The sequence below is a fragment of the Venturia canescens genome, chromosome 1 (assembly GCF_019457755.1).
Source record: "Venturia canescens isolate UGA chromosome 1, ASM1945775v1, whole genome shotgun sequence".
Classification (NCBI taxonomy): domain Eukaryota; kingdom Metazoa; phylum Arthropoda; class Insecta; order Hymenoptera; family Ichneumonidae; genus Venturia; species Venturia canescens.
In genome coordinates this window covers 24,979,517-25,002,162 of record NC_057421.1, presented here as the reverse complement: position 1 = coordinate 25,002,162, position 22,646 = coordinate 24,979,517, and the positions used below count along the sequence as shown (strand labels likewise).

General features: G+C 39.6%; 3 protein-coding genes across 6 annotated transcripts; 2 read left to right on the top strand and 1 right to left on the bottom strand.

Moving 5' to 3' along the window:
* Positions 1–736: 736 nt before the first annotated feature.
* Positions 737–7,230, top strand: LOC122419454 (ribosome biogenesis regulatory protein homolog). 2 transcript variants are annotated; one of them, XM_043434012.1, is made up of 7 exons: positions 737–810; positions 1,834–2,036; positions 2,751–3,009; positions 3,316–3,623; positions 3,877–4,065; positions 4,167–4,327; positions 4,598–7,230. In XM_043434012.1, exons 2-6 carry the CDS (start codon positions 1,888–1,890, stop codon positions 4,312–4,314), a joined length of 1,053 nt encoding a protein of 350 aa, XP_043289947.1. In that variant the 5' UTR covers positions 737–810; positions 1,834–1,887; the 3' UTR covers positions 4,315–4,327; positions 4,598–7,230. The 2 variants fall into 2 exon arrangements, with proteins under 2 accessions (XP_043289947.1, XP_043289946.1); XM_043434011.1 differs by having other exon boundaries at positions 4,481–7,230.
* Positions 7,231–7,304: 74 nt separating this feature from the next.
* Positions 7,305–20,354, top strand: LOC122419450 (uncharacterized). Of its 2 annotated transcripts, XM_043434006.1 has the most exons (4): positions 7,305–7,423; positions 9,934–10,921; positions 18,046–18,198; positions 18,713–20,354. In XM_043434006.1, exons 2-4 carry the CDS (start codon positions 10,307–10,309, stop codon positions 19,379–19,381), a joined length of 1,437 nt encoding a protein of 478 aa, XP_043289941.1. In that variant the 5' UTR covers positions 7,305–7,423; positions 9,934–10,306; the 3' UTR covers positions 19,382–20,354. The 2 variants fall into 2 exon arrangements, with proteins under 2 accessions (XP_043289941.1, XP_043289940.1); XM_043434005.1 differs by lacking the exon at positions 7,305–7,423 and having other exon boundaries at positions 7,673–10,921.
* On the bottom strand, positions 20,299–22,623 carry Nf-YB (nuclear factor Y-box B). 2 transcript variants are annotated; one of them, XM_043434022.1, is made up of 3 exons: positions 22,516–22,623; positions 22,136–22,371; positions 20,299–21,256 (listed from the first exon to the last, which is right to left on the bottom strand). In XM_043434022.1, the coding sequence occupies exons 2-3, from the start codon at positions 22,245–22,247 to the stop codon at positions 20,718–20,720; spliced, it is 651 nt and encodes a 216-aa protein (XP_043289957.1). In that variant the 5' UTR covers positions 22,248–22,371; positions 22,516–22,623; the 3' UTR covers positions 20,299–20,717. The 2 variants fall into 2 exon arrangements, with proteins under 2 accessions (XP_043289957.1, XP_043289958.1); XM_043434023.1 differs by lacking the exon at positions 22,516–22,623 and having other exon boundaries at positions 20,299–20,738; positions 20,852–21,256; positions 22,136–22,403.
* Between the last annotated feature and the right edge of the window lie 23 nt (positions 22,624–22,646).

Here is a 22,646-nt window from a genome sequence, read left to right as displayed (position 1 = left end):
ATTTTCATGGTACAATCGTTACAGTTCATACATTTACGAATAGAAATGTTCTGGTGGAGTTGATATATGTGGTAGCTATGCAATCAAAATTAAATGCGACGAGTAGCAGAGTTTTAGCGTGTTGCTTTACGCATTGCTACCAATTTCTCAGGAAAATTCCATTTCTTTAAGGGTGAATGATACAAAAGTCGAAATAATTAGAAATTGATCAAATTTGGTAATAATGTTCTTCAACATCAAGTGCGAAAACACAAATTTTTTCAAAATTTTCTTCTGTTTAGTTATCAAGTAATTACGCATTAAAGCAGATTTCTTATGCCCGGAATGTATACCTATATATATGGAAACGCTATGCTTATACACGTCAACTTTAGTGATCAATTACTCGATAACTGTACAGAAGAAAAATCTTAAAAAATTTGTATTGTCAAATTTGGCACTAAAGAATATGTTCACCAAATTTTATAAAATTCTGATCATTTTGAATTTTTTTATGTTTTTAGCATGGTTTAGCATGGCAACATTGTATCGCCTGTGCAATATATCCTTAAGTTGGTTTATCTCTTTACACACTTTCGTTGTTGGGAATCTAGTGAAATTGCGAGGTTGTGTCAGAAACTAAAAAGCGTTCCAGCAGCACCCCTCTCGCAGTCACATACAGAAGGTGGGTTCTACTTACCGCCCGTAACGCTCGCAACGCTCCTGCACCGGCCACTAGGGTTTTGAGCGTTGCGGGCGATAAAATGGAACGCACCTAGAGTCGACTTGTTGGAAAATAGCTACGTCACTGGATCCGCGTGGTTCACCGACGTTGGAACCAAGGAGACTATAGGGAAGGAGTCCAATCTCCGTATTGGGCGCCTGTTAGAAAAACGTCCGTGAAAATGTCGGGAACCCGGGTTCGAGGAACGGCCACTCGCGTCGCATTGTCGTTTGTGTACGGATATATATAGTAATAAAATCAATGTCGTTGGTGAAACTGACCGCCATGGCGGCGGAATCGTGGATTTAAAGAGCTTTCGCGCCTGTCAAAAATTGTTGAATCAACGATTATGAGTGCTCGTAATCGAAAATACTAATATATATTGTAATAATATTCTCCAGCAACGTAAAACCCTGTGCTTTACACATTCCAAGTATCAGCTTATCTCCCCTCGTATGTCGCGCTGCTAAGAAAACCATAGCATCCGGGAAATTACCGGTTCACATACTCATGTCGAAAGAAATTTTTTGTCACAAATTTTTTTTTGCATGATATTTATGAATATTTTAAAATTATATTGATAACTATAGCTTTTGTGACCATAGTTACTGTTTCATAAAACCTAATATCAAGCGGCCCGGATGAGCCAGTAGCATTTTCTGCCATTTAGGATACCATTAGCTTACGTGGTGTAATGGTTCGATGACGGGCTGATACTCGTGGAGTCCACGGTTCAAGTCTTCCTTTGTTTTATTTTTTTTTTCATCATAGATAGTTATTGTTCTGACTATAGCAGAAATTTTAAAAAATCAATTGATTTTGTTGAATTATGTTTTTTTTTATTCATTCATATAAAAAATAACTGCAATATGTTAATTTATTTTAACAGCAATAGCTACTGTGTCAGTGTATTCCATTTTACAAAGATAGGTTAGACCCACAAAAACTATCAACAGCATCAACAGTGTCAGCTGGCAGCAACGCATGCGCGTATATAACGCGCACATAATGCGCATGCGTTAACCCGTACACTACCTGCAACAGCGCCGCTCGAGAGGAACCCTCTTTCCCGACACTTTTACGGACGTGCCCGATTGCCGAGATTGGACTCCTTCCCTATAGTCTCCTTGGTTGGAACGGTGCGAGTTGCAATTGAAGCGTGCACTGTGACATTTTCTGATACAATGGATATTGTAAATGCAGTGTTGGAAAATAATGAAGGAATAAACAATTCGGTTCGGTCGACAACGGTAGAAAAATTAGTGGATCTTGATATTGATGAGGGAACGTTACTGGCTTCAGATTATAATGAACTCGACGTCGCACAGCTCAAGTAACCTCAAAATTTCAACTACATAACCTCAATCTTAATATAAAAGCACAATAAAGAGTCGTTGATTTTCTATATTATAAAAACATCATCAACAAGGCTTACAAAAAATATATTAAGAGAAAAATGAAACAAATAATTATATAAAACCAACAGTTATAATTCCCTGTTCTATCAAATTCAAATCTTGTACATAAAAACATTGTAATCCTTTTCACTTATGGTTTTTTCTACTGAGACTAGATTCAGTTACATATTATTCCTCAACACTGATTAATATAAATGTATTTAGATGTCAAATTTTTATTTTAAATAAAATTATTCTATCGACTGCTGTTATAAAGTTCTAGAACAGTATGGTTATCAGCTTTCTAATTTATCAGAACTGTCTAGAACTCTTAAATTTAGAAGAACCGGCGATAACAATTTCTTTGTTTCGAAATATTGAAAACACAAAATTTGTCTCTACGTATCTTTACAAAGTCTTGGTATCAAATTTTTTATCAATAAATTACAACAAAAAAGATTTTTCCATTTATAGATTGAGTTTACAAATACTAATTTAAACTTGAACAATAATCAGTCGTGCTACATCCAAAAAATTCTACCAATATTAGTTTGAACTGTGTTGACTAAAACAATTTTTTTCTGCTCAAAGATCCCATCTTGGTGAATTGTAATTTAAAAAAAAATAAATCTTTTTTTAAAATTTTTTAGATCAGATGCAGATGAATATTTGAAGGGGTTAACAAGAGATAATGTACAACTGCTCATCAATAAAGTTTGGTCATTGCCAACAGAAAGAGTAGATGAGGCTGTAGTTGCAAAACTCCCAAAGCCCAAATACATAATACCACGCTCAAGAACTATTCCTAAACCTAGACCATTAACGAAGTGGCAACAGTTTGCCAAAGACAAGGGTATCAGGACAAAGAAGAAAGGAAGATCAAAGTTGCAGTGGGACGATGAATTGAGGGTAATTATTTTTTGTATTTCTTTGCGATTGTAGTTTTTGATGGATCATACTTTTTCAAGCATTCTAATTTTGAGACTTTCAGGACCAGTACTATAAAAAAAGTTTGAGGTTTTCGAATCATTCGCATTCCGCTGACACTATACAGCATTCATCTGGAAACCTCAAATTTTTTTTCAACCTTATCAGAATGTTACTGTCACTATGTGATTTGTGTAAATTATTTGTGAAATTGGACCTTTTGTGGAGATAAATACATACCCCATTTAAAATGTTTCACTGTCTTCAAATAGAAATTTCCATTTGCAGAAATGGGTGCCAACTTTCGGCTACCAAAAAGTAAAAGCTCAAGAACAAAAAGAATGGCTGGTTGAGCTTGGCGATGATAACAATCCCAAGAGCGAGAGCGATCCTCGCACTGCATCGAGTACAGCGAAACAAGAACGCACAGCGAAGAACGAATTACAGAGACTTCGCAATCTGGCTAGGGCTAAGAATATTAAAATACCAAGAGTTGGTTTGCCGAGCACTGAACATTTCAGAGATGCTAAACAAATTGCCACGGCAGTCACAGTTGCTAGAGCTTCAACCGCGTCGGTAGGAAAGTTTCAAAGCCGGTGAGTATCTGGTAAAACTAATTATAACGATGCTCATTTTCCACTAGTCATTAAAAATTTGAGGTTGGCACGAGGACTAAAGTTGAGAAAAAATCCTAATTCCATGAATCTTGGTTATTAAATTACTGTTTTCAATCAATTCTCTGTTACCATTTTGCACATTTTTCTTGAAAAAAATCTTCTCAGATCAACAGTATTTTTTAAAATTTTCCCACGAAGTTGAAACATGCTTTTTGTATTTTTTGAACAACAGATTGCCAAAAGAAAAAGATGCCAAGGATATAGCGAGTGAAGTTCCAGGCATAAAGAAGAAGCGCAAAGCACCACCGCTGAACATGGCAGACGAAAAGAGACGAAATACCAATTTGGTTGAGGAAGTGATAAGCAAAAAGAGCAAGAAAGATCTCATTCGGGTAGATATACCGTCAGCACCGTCCACGAGGTGAGTAAATGTGAATTCTTGTATGAATATTCGTAAATAATTTTTATAACATCCTGATTTGAATACTCATTTTTTTTTTTCATATCAACCTACAATCTTAGCGTGGAAAGATCGAAATCAGCTGGTGGCAAAAAAAAACGTGCTGGTTCAGACGGTAAGAAGGGGAAAGGTGGAGGCAAAAAGCCAAAGGGTGGAAAGGGCAAAAGGGATTTGCATACGAAAGTCGGAGGTCGTAAGAGGCGAAACTAGACCGTAATTACACGTATGTATATATCGAGGAAATTGAATAAAATGGAGCGGTATCGCCTCAATTGAAATTAAAGGCACACTAAAAAAGTGGATATTTTACTTTTTTTTTCATGATTCGGCTGCTCATATTTTCATACTTCTCTCTAATATTTGAAAAAAAAAAAAGGGTAAAAAAGAAAAGTGCTTTGGGCTAATGATATCAAGGTCCTACGTCATTATAAGTGAAGAACTGGCTCGAGCCTATCTGCACTGACGTTTTAAGAGCCGTTGCTTTTCTCTAAAGTGGATCAGCAGAAAAAGGTGAGAGGCGAATTGACGAGTTCGCTTGGCCATAGAGAAGACAGATACAACCGCAGACACTTCGTGTAAGCTAACTCACATGCTCTACAGACTTTGTCATTCGTTCCACTTTCCTCGTGACCTATTTTCAAGGGGCATTCGAGCACGAGGACCTTCCACCTTTAATCGAATGCTCGTATTACTGTATATGCTGAAAGATACTGCACCCAGTCTGTTTCCTTAAAAGCGGATTGTTGAATAGCCTTGACATGACATCAAGAAATGTTACCATAAATTACGCCATATTTATGGGGCTTATGGTAATTCAATGTTCAAGGAAATGCAATTTATGCACGAAACGTAATTCACAGTGTTTTTTTTTATTTAACATTTGTTGAAAATCGAGAAACTGGATTGTTGAGTTTGCGATTTCCGACTTATTTTTAACGTTAAATAAATTCTTGAGATATGAAACCCTTGCGAGAATGAAGTTGAAAAAATAATGAAATTAGCGCAACGTCAGTTCGTCGATAAATCAGCTGTTGCTATCGATCCAATATTTTTTCCGCCGTACTGAGTTTCAATGGAGTAAACTTCATTGTTAGAAGGTAAGTGTATATAGATTTGAGGTGCGAAATGAGCAGCGGTGGATGAGGGTTGGAGAAATATAGTCGCTAGTCGACTCGTACAAAATCTGCGGGTATGCGTCAGTTTGGCTGAGTTTGTGACGTCGTTGTCGGCGGGGAGAGCAAAAGAGGGCGAAGGTGGGTCGCGCTTTGTAGGGGTTTGGGATGGTTTACCGTTGGTGAAAGGTGAAAGGTCAACAATAGCGAGCGCGAAATATCGACTGGCGGGGCTGCGGCGTTGCGGGGGGCAAGATGAGGAGAGGGGAAAAGGAGAATCAACGAGAATGGAATACAAGGTAAAGGGCGAGCGGATGAGGAAATATGGGGAATTGATAGAGTCGATTCTCGATACTGCAAAGGACTGCAGCTCGCGAGGTCGATTTTTGTGGAGCGCTCGCCAATAAGCAAGGAGCAAAACCGCGTGTACTTACCGCTCGACAAATATCGATCGACAGCCATCGTAATCGGGGTTTCAACATATGCGAGAGAGTTAACGGAGAAACCGAAAGGAGGTCGTTCGGCTTTTGAACGGATAGGCTCGAAAGCTGGTATGCGCGGGGGAGAGATTTCGAGCTTTCCTCACCCCGATGTGACACAAGAACGGCGCGCATGACTGGCCAATAGACACATATTCTTCGCGTGGGGCCTTGCGCGTGCGCGAAACGCGCCACTGATCCTTCTCTCTCCCCTACCACCGTCTCTCTTGTCTGTTCTGTTCCCTAGTACGTTTACCAGCGGCGCATCGTCCGCTTGTTCTCCGTCGTCCTCCTACGTTTCACTGCTTTTCCGTTCGTGTTTAGAGCTTAGTATTTTATTTCCATTTAGATTGATAGAAGAAGGATTAACAAGTTTTTCACTCGCGTACCTCTCACCGGCTCCTCCGTTAAAACTCTAGGCGTGCGAATTATTGCGGGGAAATTTTTTGTTACAAATATTCATAAAATAAATGAAGAACGTGCGTAGAATTGCGTGTGTTTTGGAAATAACGTTCTACATACGTTGAATAATAATATTAATGGTGGCGATGAAAACTACGATAATCGTGATGCTTCGTTGAATAGTCTTGTAGACAGTGTCGTGCTAAACGTAATACTTTGAAGGCTCCCGCTCGCGTTATGTACAGCGAAACTGAGCGCACAATTAAACGGTTACGGTCGTTAAAAAAACTGAATAATCGTCGCCAAACGCAGGACCAATAAATCGCTACAAAACCCATCAGCATTAATTCTACAAAGATACATTGTCAATAAACTGTGTTAACGACGAATTGAAAATTCCCATGTCACGCAATTCTGCTGTACGAAGAAACAATCAAACGGAAGGTGGTGGAGGTTTCGAAATGTGAACGCTCGATACCAACGGCCACAGTTGTTCGTATAGGTGTTGCTGTTGTCGAGGACCTCTGGGGCTTGTTATCGTTCGCACGTTCGTCAACGAATGATTTTCTACCGTGTCAACAGAACATTTCTTCAGAAAAAGCACGAATAGTCCAATGGCTTTTTCATTTTTGTGTTAAATTACACTATAATGGTGTATTAAACGCGACGACAGAAGTAACGGAGGCCCCCACGTGAATGTAAATTGCCAGTGAATATATTTATGCAAATGACATAAAAAAAATGACGAAAGAAAAAGTGAACGGAAATCAGGTTTTGTAAATCAAGAACGATTCATTGGAGTTCAAATCGAAACAATCAACATGGAACGTGGTAATAAGGAATAACTAGTATCGAGTACTCAACAATCTTACGTAGCATCGATCAGTTGTGAGAAACTTTATTTACATTCGGACACAGTCGCTATGCACACGCGTTACGGGAAAACGAAAAAATATACAAAAATTAAGCGATCGAGAATAGTTGCAACTAGTTCAATAATCGACTCGTTCTTGACGCCGAAATTCGTGATAATACGAAGTGCTCGGCGAATGTATCAGGATTACTAAGAAGCGAAGGATTGTAAGAGAAACGATCAACGTGCGAATAAAGCTTGTCCAGATGAACTCACAAAACTGTCGACACGATGTATCCATGAAACTGTAGTTTGACTACCGAAACGAGATGAACGAAGAAAGCGAGGAGTATACGTCGAACTATGATAGAAGATATGGCGGATTGTTGACGGGATTTATAAACCGTTGAAAGAATCGGATGTTAAACACGAAGTTGTGAGATCACGATAAATCGAGGGATATATTCGTGCGGGTCGGTTTAACCGTACAATGGTAGCTTCGTTTGAGTGTAATTCCGGCTTAATGCTGCTAGCTTATTTGCTGTCACGGTTATCGTCTTCGTCGTCGTCGTGGTCGAGTTACGTTCTTCGTTGTCGTCGCTGTTCCCGCTGCTCTTGTCGTTGCTGTGTTGACCTGCTGATCCTGCTGCTGCTCTTGTTGCCATTGTTCCTGTTGGCTGGAATCGATGTTTTCGTCGAAAAGAGTGTTTGTTTGTTTTTGTTTTGTTTCAAACAAAGAATAACAACCAGAAGCGTTAAAGAAGAAAACAAACAGAAATAATTGAATACGTAGAAAGAGTCGAGGGTTTCGGGGTTTCGAGGATTTATTCCTCGAATACCTCGTACTTTCGACTCACCGACGAGACTCAGGTAGAAAAACAAAAAGTTCAGATGGGCTCAATCTTTTGGACAATAATGGAAATCCTAGTCCTCCTATGTCAATCAAAACTCATGACGGTTCAGATATAAATATAACGAAAATAAAACAGACCTTACCAATTAATAGAGTCAGGGCCACCAGCCAGCCATACTATGCAACTATACTATGATTATTTATGGTCGATGTTCAATCTATATTTATATATATTTTTAATAATATCCGCGTATCACGATCACCGGTACCACCTAGACCATCACCTAGAGGACGCATAGAGGATGCTACTTTCTCTTTTATCATCTCTTTTCATTATAATGCAAAAATAACAAAATTCTTTCTTGTGTACCACTGCAATAACTATATAGTCTAGATTGATCGAAAGATCGAAGGAAAATGCAATTAAGATTGTCATAAGCTTAATTACATTTTTTTTCTTCTGTAAATATGATTTCCTGAACTGCTTTGACGCTTCGGGGAACAATTGCTGAACACGCGTCTAGCCGTCACACTTTGATGTTTCCTTTTCTGTATATAAAACTTATTATTATTTTTTCTAGTACTTCCCTTTCCATAGTCCTACGCTTCGAAGCTCGCACGCACGTATCCGCTGCTCTGCTTTCGCTCGATATCAAAGGACCGCGCTGTTCTCTACTGCTGTGCCAGCTCGGTCAGCCTCTCCGCTACCTACTGACCTGCATTTTTCTCCGCTCGATCCTCGGAGCTGCGCCTCCATTGATGTGCTTGCTCTTTCCTTCGGGCATTTTTTTTTTGTGTTTTTATTAAACAGTCAACATTCTACTTCTAGTCTGTCCAAAAAATTTCTTTATTCCGTATTTTCCCGTTTGGTATTTGAGGTTACAATTTCCTGTCATCGCACGATTCCGATCTGGTCGTTCGGAAGATCAGTAATCAGCCAAATGGTCGAATGATAATAACAAGAAAATCGAGACAATGCGATTTTGAGGTTAGAAAACCCTTCGAGCGGTTAACCCTCCTTCTACGTTTTTTATTACATCAAATTTGTACGAGAATTTTAGTCCTTCGCGATCCGAAGAGATTGATTTGCGCATTTCTTACATCATTATTTTTTTTTTATTAACTTTTTTCCACTTTTTTCCTGACACCGGTCACTCTCCCGTGCAGATCTGTTTCCCGCGCTTTTGGCTTACCGCTTGGCATTTTGACGTAGGCAGTAGCAGCAGTAGCTAATGACGAAAGAAACAAGCACCATCTTGCTGGAGTGATCACTTTCGGAATTGCGAGAAAACGTTCATCGTTCGTTTTGAAACCACTTGACAAGTGCCATCGTAAATTATACGAATTGTTGAAATTAATACCGGTGAAAATTATTTCAATTCGAAAAATTAACCATCCCGAATATTGATATCTGTAACAAAGCGTTTAAAACTGAAACAATAAACCCAAATTTCTGTTGGAAAATTATATGCTGCGCATTTTCTAGCGCGTCTAGTTTTCATTGAACCGCATTTCATAAAAATTTTCATCATCATTATCGATTGTTTTATTTCGTGCAATTGGTTTCGAATCGGCAACGTCGAATGTCGTTTTCTCACGATACGATCAGATGCACTCCACATGCACTCTCGTTTCGAAAGAGGGGTTGGACTGTGGAACGAAGCTCACGCATGGTATGTCGCGCCAATAATGTGACGAGATATTTTTGTTTTTTTTTTCTTTCATGGAAATGGATTGCTGGTTTTTGGCATTATGGCTTTAGTTTTCTCCCAAGGCAAAATGATACTGCCCGAGTCGTGTATCATTTTACTTTCCAAGCTTCTCGATGTCCCCCGAATATAATCGAAGGTGTTTCTCAAAATCTGTCAACTCTGTGAGAGGAGTGTTTCTGATGTTTTTTTTTCTTCACGAATCAGATATCAATTCGATAGTGCACACGAGAAGTTCGGGTATGAAGGAGCAGCAAGCAAACTTGTAAATATACGTTGTGTAAATAATATAGTGTAAAAGAAAAACAACGGTAATTCGTGAATATTATTGCGACCTTAGAAGGTCGCTGTATAGTCGAGCTGAGATGCTTTCGAGATATTTAGTTGTGGTGGGGGTATTCGCTGACGACTTTTTCCCCAGAATGCCGATAGTCAACGGCAAAACGATAAGAGGCGGAAGACGAAGAAGTCGTAGCACTGTGGCGACCAACGCTGAGCGAGAAGAAAGATGAGACTGGACACGAAGAAGAAAGACTCGAGAGGATGAACGTAATTCCGGTCGATGTTCAACGGTGGTAGAAAGGGAAGAGCATACCGGTAGCTTCCGGAAGTGAATGCATTACGCTGTCTTATTTCGATAAAAAGAAGAAAAAAATTCATTCTCGCTATATGTTAAAGGAAAAGAAGAGAAGAAAAATGCGCGAAGGATCGTGATAGGGCTAGTATAACTCACTCAACGGGCAATTATTTTGAATAAATCGAAAATATAAGAGATAGAAGAGTGATAAACAAGAATGTACGCGGCGGCGGGTGGTGCAAGTATAGCCAATCGAAGGAAGCAGAAGCGTCTTCAGCTTAACAAGCGAGATGGCTCTGGTGCGCAGGCAGCGGCTGCGCGTGCGCGAAGCCTGTCGGCTCATACACCGGTTGGTCAAGGAACCGGTCAACAGCATGAAAAGTTGTCAGTTGGCCAGCCTGCCGTACCGTCACTACAATTGCCGTTGCCATCTCAGGTTGCCCAACCAACGTACGGATTTCACTCGAGTCACGAGCGACATCGTAATCGAGGAAATCGACGAGCTCAATACGAACGCAAATCATCGTCCGCTGTCACCACTAATCTTCGCAATAATAATAACAAGAACCATAATCTTCATAGTACCGGCGATAACCGCCATCGCCTTTTGGCGCCACCGCCGATTTCACCGATCATACAATTTCCCATATCACCGCCGCCTCTGTCACTGGAATCACCCAATTCACTCGCCGCAAATATCACGCAATCTTTCGCGAGCAAGACAAACGTCTACGCCAACAATAATTCAAGCTCAACTGCAGCCGTCGCTTTTCCCTTTCCGCCGCCCTCGTTCCTCGACCTAAGAGTATCGCCTTCTACCTCCGAGCTACAGGTGGGTATAAGCTGCGACGCTTCTACTCTTTACTTTTCTCTATTCTTCTTTGTAAATTTCGTAAATCACACACCATATAATTTTACGTCTGTTAAATGAGAGTTACTTTAGTGACAACGGACTATCCTATACTACGGTGCAGCCTTTGCTGATTTCGTGAGAGGGCGGGTTACTTTTGACCGCCTCCTCGATAGTAAATCCAACGAATTTTCTTCGCTTAGTATTTGCAGAGTGAAGATGTTCCGGCATATTTTTTCGGCCTTTATTAAACTCTTTGATTTCTTACGCTGACTGCATGCCAAAATTTTCCATTCGATTATATCGTGAGATAATAATCAGATCGATAAAATCCACTGAATATTCCAAATTCACTTGATTATTTTCATTTTGTCAAATTCGTTGCGAATAGAGAATAACGAGGTGTAACCATGAAGCACTCTTGCGGTCGTTGACGGGCCACTGTTACAGCTATTTTCGAAGGGAGGCTTTCGATTTTGAGGAAAAACATCCACGTAAGGCCCAGTAAACTTGGTTTTCTATTGTCCCTCAACAAACCCATGCATTGTTTAGCATTTTTTTCACGTGACAGTAGCACAAATCGAAGTTTCACTTCACCGTTACGTTACGATTCACCACGATAGGTGGTGCGTCCTGTCAACGTTGAGTTCGGCTCGAGTCCGTTGAATTCTTCAAATTCTCACTCCTCATTCTTACGTCCTCAAGCCAAAATCAATGCTACCCTCGTTCACAACCCCCGTCAATCCTACGAAACTAAATGAAAAAAGAAGCTTGAATTCTTTTGCACACTGATTTTTTATTATTAGCAATAAGAACGAATATATATTCTCGTAATATAGTTATTCGAACGTAATTCTCTCACTACTATGCCCGCCACATCAGTGCACCACAGTTTATCGCCTTAACGCTGTACTTGTCTACAAATGTATCGCTGAATTTGATCTCCAAACGCTATACATATATATAAATATATTCGTATCTGAAACTAGATTATCACCGCTACAATTGAAAATATATTCTACTAGTACAGTAATATTGATTGAAAATCGATAGAGATTTATCTAGTTGATTCTATTAGTGACGTTCTTTTTTCACTTTTTCTTTAGTTTCCTTTGCTTTTTATCAGTTCAATTTTTATTTTTCACTTCTCTTTTCTTCGTTTTTCGTCTTTTCCTTTTCATTTTCGTACGTTATAAATACATTTGAACAACTGTCAAAACCCCCCCGATGCACCGCACTCACCGGCACTCACTGCCGGGCACGAATACTATTATTATTATTATTATTCATATATATACATACACAAATGATATGTTTATATATATATAAATAAAATGACACCATCGGCTGTCTGGTGGCGCGAGATCGTCACGCATTGTCCGCGCTCTATGATTTTTCCCGTTAATTATTGTCACTATATGCCATTATAATAACCGCGGTAACTTAATAATTCTGAATTTTTATGTTTCGCATGCACCTTGATTCGCTGCAATGCGATTCAGACGCCCCGGAACTTATAGCCCGACGCGAATGACGTGAGAATTCGGCGAGCAAAATATGACTCGCTTCGCTATGTGGTCCATTTTTTTATTTTCTAATTTTTTTTTTTTTTTTTTTTCCATTATTCGTGACACCTCTTTGGAACGCTGGCTATTGTCTTGATCCCCATCGGCGAATCAAGGCGCAACGTTTGACACGATTTTGTGTTATTTCATTGACAAAAACGGATAACGAAAAAAAAAAAAAAAAAAACAAAAAAAAAACAAAATTTAACGATGAGAAAAAACTTTTCGATATGTGTATTTTGATTTCACAGAGATTAACGTTACGCGCGACGTCGATAACGCTATGATGAGAGATAAAACGATGTTGGAAAATTGAGAAAAAGAAACGAAAACAAAAAAAAAGAAACACGAAAAACAAAAAAGAAAGGAAAATGAAAATTCGAATGTTACTACTATAGTGAAGGACTCTGAGGGGCGGTGCTAAGGGAGGAAAATCATTTTAGTGAAACTGTAAATTGCGTGTATATATATGCATATATATACTCACTTACATTTATATATACATTATATATATATCTATATATATATACATATATGTATGACGTTGTATACGCGTGGTGGAAGGGGTGGATATCGATGAGATCGATGATATAAGCAAATGAATAAGCGGAATGCAGGCTGCTCTATTAATTAGAAGGGAGAAGCAACGATTAAGGGGGGGTAAGGCGGTGAACTTTAGGGAGTTGCCGTCCAACTTGGCCACCAGGCTCATACCGCCGCTACCACGTTATCCCCCGAGATCTTACGTTTACGGGGTGAGTATCACGACCAGATATTAAAAAAAAAAAAAAAAAAATAAAAAAAAAAACAAAAAAAATAAAAAAAAAAAAATAACAAACAAACGCAAAAACTCTATAATTCACCAAGTATATGCACATGTCAGTATACGAGAGTTAAGAAACACTCCATACCATCTGCAAAAACAAAGCATCATCGTTCCCGTAGAACGTCGCAACACGAGCGTGTGACGGGCACTGAGACTCGAATACTTGGAGTTTACGTTAGAAATATTGAATTGTCAACCGCCTAGTTTCGTCAAACAAACATTTCATCATACCAATGGAAAATTGAGCTTAGCGATATGTGCGGTTTACAGCGAGAGGTTATCATGCCACATTCTGCCACCTTAAATTGTTTGATTTTATAATAATTAGGAATAAAAATATATTTTTGGCGAAAAATGTATGGTTAGCGCGCAACGGCTTGCAGGCGACGTGTCCCCATCCACTTTTTTCTTTGACGCATCGCCCGTGCGTGCATGCTTAACGAATACCGAAGCCGAGTGTGCCGAAGCGGAGCGCTCTCGCAATCTCGTCAGCTCAATGGATGGGGACTAGTCTCTTCGCTTTATTTGCCACTCCCATTATACCTCTTGCTCTAATTATCGTTTGTTCCATCAAGAGCTTACGTACACTCAGGGGTGCCATGAACTTTTAATGAAAAACATATATTTTCATTAAATAATATGGCTTTTTATGGATACAAATTATACGGATTTTCAGACAACGATATCTTGTCAAAATCAGTTTTTATTTAGGCCAACAATTATTTTCCTTGGGACGATTCAACTGTAGATGCTTTGGCATGCTTTTTGGAGTGTCACTTCAGGGCTAGGGTCCTTCTCCGCAGTGATCAAGTCCGACACAGATTGCTTTTAGGGGGAAAAAAAACGTATTGAAATGAGATTGAAAAATCAACAGAATCAACTCCGATCAGTCGGTAAATTGAGCCAATTTAACAACTTCAATAAATGACTAATTAACGGGCTTGGTCCAGAGAACTCAACTTTCAAGTATTCTTTTTCTATTTAATTTTCGTTCGAATTTTTTTCGAGTATATTCGACTGGAATTGCTTCGCAGTTTCTTTATGTTCTAAGCCCTACAATCATTCGGATCGAGTTCTTCGCTTATTAGGTTCACTTTTCAATCATTAGAATTCACGAAGTCATTGGTACCTTGGTTTCTGGAACTTCGTGGTAGAGCACCCAAAGAAGATCTTTTCATGTAAATTGAATGGAAAACTTCGATATCGCTGCCTGGCCTCTGAATATTTTTCCCCTCCTTCAACAGGCTTACATTTTTTGTTATTGGGATCTGAGAAAATTTGTGAGACGTCTGGTGTCGTGCATCGCTCGTCAAAACGGATTAATTAACATTAGTGTTTTTGCGCAAAATCAACCCGCAGGGTACCCTTTAAGGTCACACACTGGTGCAAATTTGCCTTCAACTTTTCAAAACGTTTTTATTTTATTCACGTACGCGTGAAATTAATCTTTCAAAGAGACCTTTAAGAGGTAACGAATCCTTGGTAATCGATTACAATCATTAAATAAATTGAAAAATTTGTATGTTCTAGTTTTACTTGAAACTTTCGTGGGTGCAAATTTGCAATGGTGTAACGGTTAAACAAAAAATGGAAATGGGTGTGTTTACACCTCGCGAAAAATCCAAAAACAAAAAATAGAAAAATAAATAAAAAAAAAAAAAGTTTCGACGAGTAGGAGTTGAACCGAGCCATCAGCAAATATTACTTATTGTTACCATTATGTATTCTAAATAATTAATGCCCACGCCTCCGTGTCAGATCCCAGTACGAACTGAAGATATTTGGGGTGTGAATGTAAACAAATCGTAGCCCTGAAATGACACAGGAAAAAAATGATTTGTATCGACAATATTTTCGGCCGCACCTCGAGATGTTCGCAAGCCTTTCACGATGCTCGAAACAATAACAACAACTGGGACGACCCTCATTAGAACTGCGCCGTTCGAACCGAACGAATCTTTGTAGTTTAGCCGTAACTCTTGTTAACCAACGAGTAGTGCACAAGTAGCTGTATTATCATTGAAAGCACAATTATATTTCAGAGTTGGAATTTATTAATTGTCGAGTACTCTGTGAAAAAATCAGGAAGAAAGGAGGTTATTTGAATGCGTGCATCCTTGTGAGCTTGAGTGGTGCACATTTTCATGATCACTGATGTTTTATAAAATTTGTTTAGGTGCCGATTATCGAAAGGTCATCCCCAAGGTTACTGTGAATCCCTCTTTGGAAAGCGTTAGATCGGGTGACTTTGAATTCGTGAATGCAGGGGCTCCGTAAGATTGACGGTTTCATAGAGTTCTACTTTCATGATTATTTCAGCTCAATTGTATAACCCTTTCGTTATTATATATTTTTTTTCATAATAATATACAATGTGTAAGTATTGTTATCCCTCGAAAGCTTGACGTTTATTACTAGCTAAATTACGCTTTATATTTTAACGTCGATGCGCATGACGGAGATTTTATTTTCCTTCGATATACGTAAGGAAAAGTAAAATCGGAAAAGTAAAACATCGTTGTATCCAAATTTTTAGAAATTTCGGACTCTGTGCCTTAAGTTTGTCATGAAAATCGTAAATTCGTAGATTTTTCAATAGTAGCTCTCACATATCGGTCAACTCAGAATGCGAAATTGTTCAATAAAAAATGAGAAACTTCGGTATTAACAAGTGTGAAGTTTTCCCAATAGCTCGTAAGACTTGAGATGATGGATCAGTCGGTAATCACAAACGTGAGTGCGAGAGAGATAGCTGCAAATTTTGAAAACGAAATTTTTCCACATCGTTCGTCTGATCGAAAAAATAAAAATGTCATCGGATTTTTGCGATCGTGCTGCGTACGATGACATTTTTATTATTTTAATCGGACGAACGATGTCAAAGAGTTTCAATTTCAAAAATTCGAGGTGTGATTACCGACTGATCCATCGTCTTAAGGGATGTGCATGTGCGTCGTACGGCCTCAGTTGGCAGTCTTTCCATATTTTTAAAAGATTGATCCGGTCACTAATATATAGCAAAACATTAGTTACCTTAATTTTTAAATCGCAAACAATGCTTGAGTTCATTACAGAACATTTCATTCCGAGTGCGAAGAAGCAACGTTTGACAAAGTTTAACGTACTCGGTTGACAGATTAGATCAGAGATCACCATATAAAACCCTAAAAAGTGCAGTTGTCGCTTCCATTGACGATATAATATGGGTTGCCCTATATTTGACAAGTGACGTATGGGCCAGCAAAATTTCAAGATTCTGTAACCATTTGTCGTCTTCAACTCAATATATCTAACTCGGATGGCCGTTGAACCCCCTTTTTTAACGTACCGTTAGATTCCGCACGCGATTCAGTTAATGTAAATATAGTGTTCTTAATCTTCGACATCTAATTTATAAATATATGAAATTTTGAGTTGAAGATGGTTGAAGGGGCCAGTAAGTCATTGTGGCCATAAGCGACACGTTGATTTCTGTACTTTTCGAATATTTCAACCAAACAGTCGATGAGGGGTCTTGAAATTTCACAGGCATAGGAAAATAAATCTTTGATTGTAAGACATGAAAAAATTAGAGTGCTGCCCAAAAGCAGCCCTCGCGCCTGTACATACTTAATCGTCCCAACTGTCATTAGTTCATTCGTGGCAAGTCGGTATTCCTGCTAGCTGAATCATGATAACCTTTTGCTAATTATAATTTATTTGGTGTACGTGTTTTGGGTGAAGCACGCTGTAAATCAAACGTACTAAAAAATGATATTTGAATATCGTTGAAACGAATAATTGCTTTTGTTGACAGCATATCCTGGCAGTTTATTTGTCCAGTTAGTTGCGACAAAATTTTCCATTGGCATTATTTCATGCAGTAGAAATACTCGAGTCCTTTGCAACTGGAATGACAGCCAGTGTACACGTCGGTATCGAAAAATATTGATCTTCCATCGACACGTTCTGTAATGCTTGATAAATAAGCAGATGAGAATCGAGTATCCGGCAGTTTCTTCGTCCTTCGCATTGTCTGAGATCTTTCGGTTGCAAAGTATCTCGAGCCCGTTTATGCTCCGGCTATAGAAGAGATCGAATCGACGTTAAGGGCCTGCCAAGACCCTCCGGCAAATCATTTGTTGTGTCATCCACAATCGCTTCACTCTCGTTATGAAGAAATTATGGAAACAGCCATTCCCACAAATCGGCAAAGAGGCTTTCGAAAAATAACTAACTTCGAATCCGACTTTGTTTTCTATTGGTAAAAAGTAGCGAAGACTCTTGTCACTACGCCCGTAGACCGACGCCCGGAGCATAACCGCGCTCGCTCATCCTCTGAAAATTGAACGATTATGAAGTAAAGGAGTTCGAAAAAATTCTGGAAATACAATGATGCTGCTCCTTAAAAGTAGATTTTTAGTACGATAAATAGGTAAGAGTTAGGAAATATGAAAATATAATGGAACTCGTTTAAATCCCTTTTAGTGTATGACCCTCTCGCTATTATTAGGTCCAGGTCCCTTTGGCTTTTAAGCGAAAAGACATCTCGACGTCTTTGCCTCCGTATTTTTTCAGAGTCTCGATACCTATAGATGACAATAGAATAGTGTTATTTTGAGCCACGATAAAAAAGCCACGCCACGAGCCACAAAGCCCTATCCTTTTGGTCGTTCCCTCGCTCAAGTGACATCCACAGTTGTGGGGGCTAAAATCTCTCGGCCGAATTGTTGCAGTGCGGAGGCCAGGGGCCGGGGAAAGCGGCGTGGCAAGGATGCGCCCGACCATCACCGCTTCCTCTGTCTCCGGCGTCGCCCCAGGGCTCACGAGGCGAAGGCTACAAGACCAAACAGTGCGAAGCTCACCGACGATGGATGAAAAGAAACCGGGTATGAATGACAATTACGACTATTGCTTCTTCCAAGCTTCCGAGACATTTGTGAATGCACTTTGTCATGTTTTTGTTAATACGAATTTGGTTCCGAATCCAATAAAATGCGAACGAATGACATTTTAATTCTCTCCTACGTTTCTCACAAGGAACACCAACTCGTATGAGAAAAAATGGGAGCAAGTGACAGACGTACGAGCGTCCGTCACTGCGGTGCAAGTTGAGGTCGATTGTTGTCCAAAATGCTATTTACCTCGGATGATTTACGGAACCGATTAAAAGAGCTTGAGCATTAATTTTACAGTCAGTCCTCCTTTAACTCGTTTTTACGAGCTCTTGATACAATCGTGAAATTGCGAACAATTCGCTATAAAAAACGAAAGCCTCAGCATACTTTGGAAGGAGCGAACTGAAGAGTCGACACAGCAGAAAAAAAAAAAGCATGAGCGAGTCTTACCCCGGGCCCTTTCGTCCCAAGTTCGCACGATAATACAAATTGTTCTGATTGGTAGATACGGGACGCGAGCTACTGTTACGGTAGCAGTGGCGAGGATGACGATTTCGACGACTACGAGGACGGCACACTAGGTCCGGACAGTACGTACGACGGACGCGCGGTCGTGCGTCGAAGAGGTGGCGAAGTCAACGCTGCAGTAAACACGGTGCTCTATGCGGGTCTGGGGACAACTGCACTTGGCCTCGTCATATCTTTCGTTGGAACCGGTGAAAAGGGATTCCTAAGTCCGGAGTTGAGGCTCGTCGGGCCTTCGCTCTTGTGCGCCGGACTATTGTGCTGTCTTCTGCGTGTACTTTTGTGTTTGTGCCTGTGTCGTTGTTGCGGCGAGTGTCGTTGGCGTCCTTGCAAATTGGTTACCGTATCGAAGGATCCGAAAAAGGGAGCGGGACCAGTCCCTACATCGGAGCGTGAAAAGACGAAGAATCCAATGGGTAAGCCCGAGCGAATCGTCGGGTCTACTTCATTACCCGGTTGCAGCCCGAATGTCGGGGCAAATGCGAAGTCTCCGAAGCAGCCATTGACCGCGAGTCTCCTGCCTATTTATCCAGCAGCCTCGACGTCACAACGACAACAGACACCGGTGCCTTCTTCGTCATCGTGCTCGACCGCCAAGTCACACAAAGCTCACGAACTTCTTTTATCCCCGGCACAATTACCGGAGTAACCAGAGCTCGCCAAGAGACACGAGTCATGCTTGACCCTTTGCGAATCTCGTCTTCTCGTATGAACTTTCTCATCAAATTATCATAATAAATTATGAATCACGATCTACATTAATTCCACGGGTTCGACGTAGCAAGAAAAGCCTCGGGACGGAACATTCAACGCTGTGTTCTTCATCTCACGTCTCATCCCCCGTTGAAACTTTTTTCTACGGATTCTACGAATAGACAAAAAGAATAAAACAGATAAGGGATTCGATTGAACAAGGCTTATGAGAGAGAGAGAGAGAGAGAGAGAGATCACTTGAAATTTGTATAAACCGAGGATTCGCTATAACTACGAATAGAAAACGAAATAATGAATAATTATTGATTATCAATAAGTAACATCATCTACTGCCGGTTCTGTCCACCAATGTGCGGCTTAGCAGTTCGATCAGGTTATAGAAAGGGGGCTGGGGGATAACAACAAATTTCAAAACAAGAGGACAATTCGGGCGAAAGAAAAAATGTTGCAAACCCATAGAAAATATCCAGCTGCTACATGTTAGTTTTTAAAAACCTACGCGGAGGCGCTTTATTTCGTCAATAAAGCGTTGTTGTTGTTTTTTTTTTTTCTTTTTTTTTAATTCGTAAACGCAAACACGTTAATTGAATCGAGTTTGGTGATTGATTATTGTTTCTTTTTTAATAGGGAAAAAATCAATGATATGTACTGCCCAGTTTTATTTACGTGAGAAATGAACAGAGACGAGACAGGATGTTTGTAAGCTTCGGCTCGATCGTAATCGCGACACGCGCATCGCTCTTTCACCAACATACTCACACGCACACATACTTACGAATTAAATATGAGAAAAAGGATTCATCAACACACATACATGCCGCAGGCCTAGATTAAATGAACGTGAAAAAAAAATAGCGCTTTATGAGATCATTTATTATAATAAAGAATCGGCTGATTTTTTCTACCTATTATAGACTTCTTCGTAGTTAAATATCAATGTATAATGTTATTTTTTTTCTCTATGGTGTTCTTGCCCTTTCGTTTACCTCAAACAACCATTATTTTATGAATATTTATAGTTTATAAATCGTTACGTATTGGCGAATTTTGTCCTTCCAACCAACGCTCACGTCCGTTTTTCATTTTATTATTCCCCCAATCGGCGAATATTCCGCAGGTCACTTTCCTCTGGGATTTCTCGTTCGAAAACGATAATATCTTACATTTCATTCCTCCAAATAAGATGACTCCCCATGCTCCGTCGAGGATGAGCCCAGTGATTCATCGGAATAAATAACGAATGTCGCTGTCCCATCATCATTAACAGTCGATCAGGACAATTGAAACTGCATCTGATCATTGGACGAATAACTGTAGATGACCGGTGTATCCGATGTCGTGGCATTTGATGCCGTTATAGCGAACAATTGTTCCTCGTAAATAGCACCGCTCGGTTCGCTCTTACCATTTCCTGTAGCAGCTCCTCCCGGTGGATTGTCACCCTTTGTTGCTTCTCGATATTTTTGAAGATATAGCTTCAGTGGCTCCACGTAATTGTCGAAACCGAGAGTCGTCATTGCGAATAATATGTCCTCGCCATTTATCGTCTTACGTTTTTCCATGTGACAACGATCGCTCGCCTCTGATGTTATGAACGATATGAATTCTGAGACACATTCTTGCACGCATTCTCGTGCGTCTTTAGCTATTTTACCAGCTTCCGGTATAGCCCGTTTCATTATTTTAGCTACATTCGCTATTGGTAAGAAACGATCTTGCTCGCGAAGGGGACCACCTCCGCCGCCTGAACCCCCGCTGTGCAGGGGATCACCGCCTCCATGATTGGAATCGTCGGTATTCTCCAAATCATCTGCAACTCAAGATGGTTTATTGGCATTTATTTCTGTCTTAGGTTTCTTCATGACATCAGTTATTGGTTTTAAATTTCATTCAGTAGGTTCTTTTTACCTAATTTGACGTGAACATGAAAACTTATGAATTTCTGTTGACACGTTGACTCAAATAAAACAGTATGATCAATATTCCGATGATACTTTTTATTCTAGGTTCACCCTAAATTTTTATACTGAAACTTGTATTATAGTGGTCAATAATTTTTATTTTTAAAAGATATATTTTTGATTTATCAAGTTTTTATAAAAGTACAACATGGCATATTGATCGCTTGTAATTAAAAATTCACCTTAAAAGTATACAAGTGTTCGTTAAATAGTTATCCGTTGACAAAAGTTAACTTTTGGATGACATTTTTTATATTGACATTCAACATTTTACATTTCAGACATTTGTATACCATTGAGGTACTAGGGCACAAAATCAAATGGACTAAAATCATAATTTAAACAGAAATTGTCACTGTGACTGTGTAGCCTATATTTCTTTGTTTGAATTCCTTATTTCACTAATTCATTCTGACTGTGATTCCCAGTGGATAATCAACAGTAAATAAATGTTAGCCTGAACTTTTGCACCCTTGATTGATATAAATGCGGATATACTCTGAGGTAAAAACTTTATTCGTTTAAGTTATCAATGGTTCTATAAAACGACCTTGTTATATTCGTATTTTTGGTTGGATCACTCATGAATTTTCGAAAAATTGCTTTTGCCCAATACGTATTCACGTGATGGCTAAAACAGCTGTGGATCGGTTCAAAATTATTTTCCAATCATTTTCCTTAAGCGTTGAGAAACTACTTGTAATTATAAAAGAACAAAACTGACGCACCTTCTAAATCATCGGATTGAACACCAATGTAAGTTGTGGCTACACCACTACCACTAAGGAAATTTCCTGAACCCAAAGGGCCATCGTCGCCGCTATCGCCACTGTTTTCCATTGTTTTCACAATCAACTATGAGCTTAACCTCAAAGCTTGTTGAACAAAATATAATTTAATAGAGCAGTAATGTTGTCTTAGAAGTGCTTCGCTCTGCCGCTACTTATCGTTGTCTCGTGGTTTTCTGTATTCAAAAAGGTTGATCTTCATCAACAGCACAGCTATGATAGCAATGGGCCAGCGCACAATGCACTACAGACGACGAGCGGGACGAGCGTATGAAACGTCGCCGCACCACGTCACTTCTGTTTGGAACTTGCGTTCTTACCGGTCATGCATCTCTCTCTCTCTCTCGCTTATCAAAACAATCAAAAAACAACCACTTATTTGTTGTTGAGGTTGAGCTTGAGCGTGACTGCTGGGACGCTGCATTATTTTGAGACTGTCTACCAATATAAA